The sequence below is a fragment of the Cicer arietinum genome, chromosome 7 (genome assembly GCF_000331145.2).
Source record: "Cicer arietinum cultivar CDC Frontier isolate Library 1 chromosome 7, Cicar.CDCFrontier_v2.0, whole genome shotgun sequence".
NCBI classification, from domain to species: Eukaryota; Viridiplantae; Streptophyta; class Magnoliopsida; order Fabales; family Fabaceae; genus Cicer; species Cicer arietinum.
This window is the reverse complement of record NC_021166.2, coordinates 513,808-521,773: the sequence shown is the minus strand read 5'-3', so window position 1 is coordinate 521,773 and position 7,966 is coordinate 513,808. Positions and strand designations below refer to the sequence as shown.

Here is a 7,966-nt window from a genome sequence, read left to right as displayed (position 1 = left end):
TCGGAAGAGTACTGTATTTATGTGGCAGTTGGTAAGAGCGATACAAGCATGGAAGCTCTATCATGGACACTCAACAACTTGATTACTACTCACACCACCATTCTCTATCTCATACATGTTTTCCCCGAAATCAAACACATTCCACATCCATGTAACTTCTTCTTAATTACTTCCCTTTCATCTATTTAATTACTCTTGAGATTAATTGATTAATTAATTTACAGTGGGAGTAGGAATGGTTCCAAGGAATCAAGTGAGCGCTGAGCAAGTGGAGAGTTATATGGCACAAGAAAGAGCCAAGAGGAGACTACTCCTTCACAAGTTCATTCATTCTTGCTCTATTTCCAAGGTAGTACTAATTATAAATTATCCAACATAAACCACTATTAATAATTGATCTTCTATTATTTCAAATTGATTAAACAGGTTAAGGTGGACACCATCCTAATAGAGAGTGATTTTGTTGCAAAGGCCATCCTTGACCTAATTCCCATTCTTCAAATTACTAATTTAGTCATTGGAGCAAACAAATCTCATCTAAGGTACATTCATTCATTAACCTAGCATTAATTTCACATTAAATCATTTGAGTACTACTTAATTAATTAGATAATAATATAATGGATCATCTAATGAACAGAAAATTAAGATCAAGGAAATTAGGAAAATGTAGTGTGGCAGATGAGATAATGCAGAATGTACCACAAAGTTGCAACGTCAGAATTATATGTGAAGGGAAGGAAGTAAATGATCAGATGATGTCATCACCTTCTCCTCAGAATCAGATAATCACTACTACCTCTGCTAATATCATCAACACAAAAGAAAATAATGATTCAGTTTTATGTATTTGTTTCAAGCCCAAGTTTAAATGACTACATTAATTATTCATTCTGTTACTCAATTGCAAACCAGAGCTAAAGGATATGCATATATATAGCTCTGTGATCAAATTCTTAATTTGTCTAGTATTGTAATAATGGATTATTTTTTAGATCCCTATAGTGGTCATGAAATTTCAGTTTCTAAAACCAGAGAGAATTTGTACAGTTTTCTTATAATATAGTGTATACAGTTCGCTTTGGCATTGGATTTGCTAATGTTTGTACCAAATATTAATAAAAACCGCAAACTCAGGTTCATTATTCTTGAATGTGTACAAACTGTTATCTTGTACGAGAGCTAGAGTACTTCAAAATTCAACGCGTATATGTGGTTGAATTTTATGTGCTTTGTGTTTTTGCCTTTCGTTTTCTGGTTGTCGCGATATTGTTAGCTTCATCGTATTGGCCAATACTACATTGTAGTCTTCGTTATATCGAGATGAAAGGAAATTTCACTTATCAATGAATTGTTAAAGACTTAAAAAATTAAAGAAAATATTAATTTATTATTAGTGTTTAAATATCTCTAAAGGGTGAAGTGTTTTGTAATAATCATCCCTTAAATATTAGCAAACATATCAAAAAATAATTTTTATATTTAAACTAAGCATATGTAACTTGACTTTCATGGGATGTGTGGCCCCACAAAAAAGGCATATTCTGTTTGAGGTGCTAACTTGACTTGATCAATACTATTAATTATACATAGATAGATACCTGGAGACACATCATATAGTTCTCAATAATCTAATTAAAACTTAAGTCAGTCAATGACTGGTTTTTGCAACTTTGTTTGCCCAAGATGAATGCTTGGCTAGAATGATACAAATGCTACTGATTCATTATTACTGCTCTAAAATGAAATATAAATAAAAATGATAATTGTAAATTTAATGTATTTTGTCTTAATTTTTAATCAGATATATCAATTTTTCAATTACATTTTTGTTTATATTTCATTTCGGATGAATTGCTTTACTAGCATGAATTAGATGCATGTACTAATAGATTGAGTGAAATTAGATGCACGTACCAATAGATTGAGTGAAATCAGACTTTAAATAAATCAAATAGTTTTTAGTTTCTTTAAAAATATTATTCTACCTTTTTCAGAATATGTTATAAGTTATTAGTCTACTTAAAAATTTTATTTTACCTTAACATCTTATTTGTCGAGATTAATTCTTACGTAGAATGACTTATTACTTGTCACATGCATTTTTAATGTCTACTTTATCCTTTGAATTACAATATATTATCCTACTTAAAACATATTTTATATTAACATCTTTAACATGTTGAATCTTATAAAATTTGATTTTAATTTACTTATATGATATAAATCATTTATAGGTCTAACATGACATTTTAGAGAATGTAATCTCAAAGAGAAAGTCCTCAATTATACATTTTGTTACTGCACATGATGCAACAAATTTGGTTCATGTTTCCTTTATGGTTCAACATCCAAAATAGTATAGAAAAAAATATTTCAGATTGGTTAGCCTAAACTATAACCTATACTTCAAGAGAAGAAACACAAAAAGTAGCAACAATCATTAACAAAAAAAAATCAATTGGGTTTGTTGGAATGAGATTTGTCTACATAAAAAGAGTGGTGGTTTGTGGATAAAGAAAGTCGAGCTTTTAAATATTTATTTATTATCAAAGTGGCGTTGGAGGATGTTAACGCAAAATTATGCTATATAGCATGAGTTGCTAGTACACAAATATGGCCTGATAATCTCTGGCCCGTATAGCTCTCTAGAACTAAAATGTCTTTATCGTTGCAAGATTTACTTTGCCTCGATGGTGAATTGGGTTCAACATTACCAATGGTTCTTTGAGGCTGCTTCAAAAAAGATGAATGTTGGTACTGAAAAATATCCACTTAAATTTAAGAATAATAACCACATATAGACCTGTTACAAAATTAATTATATTTAATCAAATTTAATAATGTGATATTCAGTTAATCCAAATTAATTTTAAGCCGTACAAGGAAAATGTCAAGATATAGTAATAAATACTACCAAGGATTTTATTTTCCATGAATACAATTTTCTTGCTTAAAGTTTGCGTAATACTATTGAGTTGACTTGGAATCTTCTCAGCCAAGAAACGTAGAATATAACGAACACGCCGTTTATTGCACATCATAATAATAACAACATATATACACATTTTAATCTTTCCTTTTATATTTTTGTGCCTGCCTTCGATTTTTGATCTAAAATACCAATTAAGCATTAAGTGATAAAGCTTTCGGTCAAAATCACAGAATTAAACTAAAAGATACAATTAAATTGAATATCATGGAAACGAAGCATGATATTGATGATGAGTGTTTGCACTACGATGATGAAGAAATTAGTAATTCCAGTAGTTGTGTTTGCGGTTTAATTGAGTTTAAGAAAAGTGAAATGTTTGATTACAATTTGAGCAGCACAGGATCAGACGGTGGAGATTCAGAGGATCTGTTTGAGATAAATCTGAATTGGAAGGAGCGATTGGATTCAATAAGAGAAGAAGAAGAGTGTGAGAGTAGTACCGTGTTCTCTCTTGATATCAATAATAACGAGGAGAAAATAATATTAGATGATGTTGTTTATGTGGCAGTAGGAGTAGATATTGATGGTGGTGGTTCATCAAGCATGGAAGCTCTTTCGTGGGCCTTGAAACATGTTGTCACACCTTATACTAAACTCTCTCTAATACACGTTTTTCCTCAAGTCAAGCTAATTCCAACTCCATGTAAGTGTTAAATTTGAGATTCATTGCCCTCAATTCCTAGCTTGTTCCGAAGTTTGATTCACACAAAAAAATACCAAAGATTAGGAGCCTCTTTAATATGATTTTTAAAAACTCAAGTATTTTACTTTTCTAAACAAAGTTATTGATGTCCTAATTTTATTTTCTACTCCATCTGTAACAAAATGTAAAAAAAAATTAAAAAAAATAGATATTAATAATTTAATTGGACCTGCTATCTAGATACTTTAAAATCTCTGGCGCGCCTTTGCTCTTTAATTGCATATTTTCTATTTTGTAAAATAATGCTCGAAAAAGAGAGTAAAAATGTTTTTTTAAGAGTTAAAAAAAACAAAGTTTTTAGTTCTTAAGTTTTAGTTTAATAAAAAATGTCGATATTTTTATGTTAAATATCATATTAAATTTAAATACTAAATTAGAGGTATTTGAGTTATTTTGTTTAGAAATGATGTCAAAAAAAAAAAGTTAAGTTAATATGTGATTTGAGATATTGTTTATACGTTTTCTCAAGAAACTATTCAATCAAATTATTATCTCTTCCATTGAAATTACAAAAGATGCTTTAAAGCAAGTTTTTCATGGGTGAACAGTGGCATGGTCATGGTGTCACTGGTTTGAGTATATTTTAATGAAGCACTACTTAAGCAATATATTAATTTGTTTGGAAATTTATAATAGCTATCTTGAATGTGTTTAACAATAGTGGGAAAAATTCCAAGGTGTCATGTAAATCTTGAGCATGTTGATATCTACTTGACCCAAAAGAAAAACAAGAGGAAATTGCTCATTCAGAAGTTCATTAACCTATGTGTTGAATCAAAGGTAACTCAATCCTTTATTGGAAAATACTATTTATCAAATGAGTTCTTTGGAATCGTAATTAAATCTTTATGTATTGACTTAGTAGATTTTAATACTAGTAACAATGCTAAACATACAGGTTAAGGTAGAGATGATGCTTGTTGAGGGTGATAATGTTGCTAAAGCCATTGTAGATCTTGTTGCGAATCTAAATATAAGGAAATTGGTGATTGGAACTAACCAATCTAATCTAAGGTACCATGTCTACAACTCATATGTGACACTAATTAAATTAAATTATGATAAATTGTAGGTTATTTTTGAAAAATTGTAAATAAGATGTTCACAATCAATTAAAATCAATCACACCTTCTTCATATAGTTAAAATCAATCACACCTTCTTTGTATAGTTAGTGGAGGAGTAAATGTGACTAATTTTAATTGATTTAGATAATTTATCTATAATTTTTCAAATGCCACATAAGTCTCACCTTAAATTAATAACAATAATATTTTCTAAACGTTATACTATTTGGATGAGTAGAAAACTCAGGTCTAGAAGACAAACTTCCATTGCGGACAAGGTGTTAAAAACTATACAAGAAAATTGTGATGTCAAAATTATATGCGAAGGAAAAGAAGTGATCGACCAGATGATTAATTATTGTACTTCAGAACACTTCAAAGACAACATTACTTCAAAAATGTCAAATGAAATTGATGAATATCGCGATTTTGTTCCAATCAAACGTTTGTTGCCGAATCCATTATGGTTATTTAGGACCAAATTTGTATTATCATGAATAAATAAAGTCAAATATGTACAATATAACTTGATGATAAATTAGACACCAAATAGAACAGTCAAGAAAAAAAAATAATCACACTCAACTCCTGAAGAGTAGACCAAATACATTTGCATTAGGATCAACAATATTATTGTGTATATTTATTTACCTTTGTATTGGATTTTTCAACCTTAACCATCACTATACTTTCGTTATAATTTTTTATTAGTCTCGTCTCACCATTTATCTCATACCATACAAAATACTAAGGTAGCTAGCCTATTTATTTGAAAATAATAACAATAATAATAATAATAATAATAATAATTATAATAATAATAATATTATTATTATTATTATTATTATTATATTTTATCATTATTATTACTTACAATAGCAACATCAACAACAACTCTACTCTATATGAAAATTATCCATTCACGTGTTGTTTTTCAATTGTATATATGTTTTTAGTGTAACCAGCAATAATATACTCCTTGAGTTTCAAAATAACTTACTTATTATAAAAACTATTTGTTTTAAAATGAATGATTGTTTTTAATTTTCAATTTGTTTTTTTAATTGTAATATTTAATTAATATTATTTGTATCATTTTCAATGTAATATCTTTTATAATATATTTATAATATTAATAATACATCAACATTTAATAAGAATAATTTAATAAAAATAATATTTTATCTTTTATTTATGATACAATCTTTTTAAGATTAAGGAAGTAATGAATAAATGTAATCACATGGGATCTTGTTTATGTTATACGTAATCAGAATACCTTGGTGCAAAGAAACCCAAACAAAATAGTCGGATTTTTAATTTATATTTGGACCTCATGTTTTTCTAATATATTATGTCTGAAAGTTTTGTCTTCCATTTCCCTTTGCACGTATGTACTCTGCCTCGTCCCCTACAACCCCTTCCTTTCACCCTCAATCATTGCCCCTCCTCCCATAATTAATCAAAGAATTAAACTTTCATGTGACTCAAATTCGTTAAAAAAACAAGAGTTTTGTGGGGATGCGGTAAATGAGATCAAAGCAAAATAGTACTATGGCGTATAAGAAAATAAAAAAGAATAAGGGTATGTTTGATTTATATTTTAAAAACTCTATTTTAGTATTTTAAAATTAAAAAATTTGTTTGGATTACTTATTATTAAAAACTGTTTTGTAAAACTATTTTTAATATTATGTTTTTTAAAACTAAAAAAGCAAAATATATAAATTATATTTTACTTTTTATTTTTCAGTTTTTTTAACTCTCTAATCAAAAACTGTTTTAAAAATTGGAATTGCCAAATATATATTTTTTTATTTTTTTTTTAAAAACAGTTTTCTAAAATTTATTTATAAAATAGTTTTCAAAAATTAAAAAGTAAAACACAATCAAACAAGTCCTAAGGGTTTGTTTAATTTATATTTCAAAACTTCTATTTTAATATTTCAAAATTTGTTTAAATTACTTATTTTTAAAAACTGTTTTGTAAAATAATTTTTAATATTATACTTTTTAAAACTAAAAAAGCAAAACAGATAAATTGTATTTTACTTTTCATTTTTTTAACTCTCTAGTCAAAAATTGGAGTTGACAAATATAATTTTTAATTTAAAAAAAAACAGTTTTCAAAAACTAAAAAACAATTTTTAATTTAAAAGTGTAAGAATGAACAAAACTTTTTATTAATCCTAATAGAATTGTGAAAATAATTGCAATTTGATTTGCATTTGTAAAGCTAGGTTCTATGAACATATATTTTGAAAGTTAGTTCTGAGGGGAAAATTTTGAATCAATTTTAAAAATTATATAAAACTTTAATAATGACATATGTCATCTCTTAAAAGTAAATATTAATAATTATATTTATTTTTATTATTGAAATAATGATTTAAATTATATTAATTTAATAAAATAAAAAAATTTAATATATATTTTATGTCGAATTAATATTAATCATATCACTATTTCTTATTCATAAAAATGAGAAGAATTATAAATTATTATTTCAAAAAAGATATTGTTGATTGTATTAAAATTTTCAATAATTTTTAAATATTAGTACCAATAGATCCGTTATTAAAGGTAAAGGTGCTCCTCAGAATGCCCTATAAAATGAAGTTTTTGAAACGTATAACCTCATAAAAATATTCATACATTATTAGGAAGTGGATTAGAAACAAGTTGGGGGTGCAAAATGAACTGATTCTCTAATTGGATATAAATTGGGCCTTGGCCTAATGAGTAGACAGTGTCCGTGACGAGTCGATGGAGTTTATAGGGTTTTGCAAAATGAAGTTACAAAAAGAAGTATCTGGACACGTCAAAGTGTTACTAGTTAGTTAGTGTTTTTGTAATTCTTGCGTGCATCCCCTCTCTCTTTCTATTCTATCTATCGACACGATCCTCCTTCTCCTCTCCCCTCCTGCAATTAACCAAGCGATCTCGCTTTCCAATACCATGAAACGACCTACCGATGAATTGGCCGCCACTATAACCAAACCAGTCTTCCTCACCAAAGCCCAGCGCGAACACTTAGCTCTTCAACGCCGCCAAGATCAAGTCGCCGATCACAAGCGCAACCAGGAGGAACTACTTCTTTCCACTAACAACCGTCCCTCCGATTCCGACCGCCGAGACCGCGACCGTGACCGTGACCGTGACCGCGACAGAGATAGGGATAGGGATGGTTACAGAGACAGAG

The 7,966-nt window shown here is 28.2% G+C and overlaps 3 protein-coding genes across 3 annotated transcripts in view; all 3 read left to right on the top strand.

Moving 5' to 3' along the window:
• Positions 1-6: 6 nt before the first annotated feature.
• On the top strand, positions 7-1,145 carry LOC101493987 (U-box domain-containing protein 35-like). Its single transcript, XM_004507527.4, has 4 exons — positions 7-151; positions 225-349; positions 427-542; positions 641-1,145. The coding sequence occupies exons 1-4, from the start codon at positions 49-51 to the stop codon at positions 873-875; spliced, it is 579 nt and encodes a 192-aa protein (XP_004507584.1). The 5' UTR covers positions 7-48; the 3' UTR covers positions 876-1,145.
• A 1,895-nt stretch (positions 1,146-3,040) lies between these two features.
• Positions 3,041-5,410, top strand: LOC101493669 (U-box domain-containing protein 52-like). Its single transcript, XM_004507526.4, has 4 exons — positions 3,041-3,638; positions 4,360-4,478; positions 4,597-4,712; positions 5,003-5,410. Exons 1-4 carry the CDS (start codon positions 3,200-3,202, stop codon positions 5,259-5,261), a joined length of 933 nt encoding a protein of 310 aa, XP_004507583.1. The 5' UTR covers positions 3,041-3,199; the 3' UTR covers positions 5,262-5,410.
• Positions 5,411-7,572: 2,162 nt separating this feature from the next.
• LOC101493350 (DEAD-box ATP-dependent RNA helicase 21) overlaps positions 7,573-7,966 on the top strand; it is a 5,734-nt gene continuing 5,340 nt past the window's right edge. The window contains exon 1 of the mRNA XM_073370626.1: positions 7,573-7,965. Within this exon, the coding sequence (XP_073226727.1) occupies positions 7,723-7,965 (243 nt within the window). The 5' untranslated portion in view covers positions 7,573-7,722. The remainder of the gene's footprint in view (position 7,966) is intronic.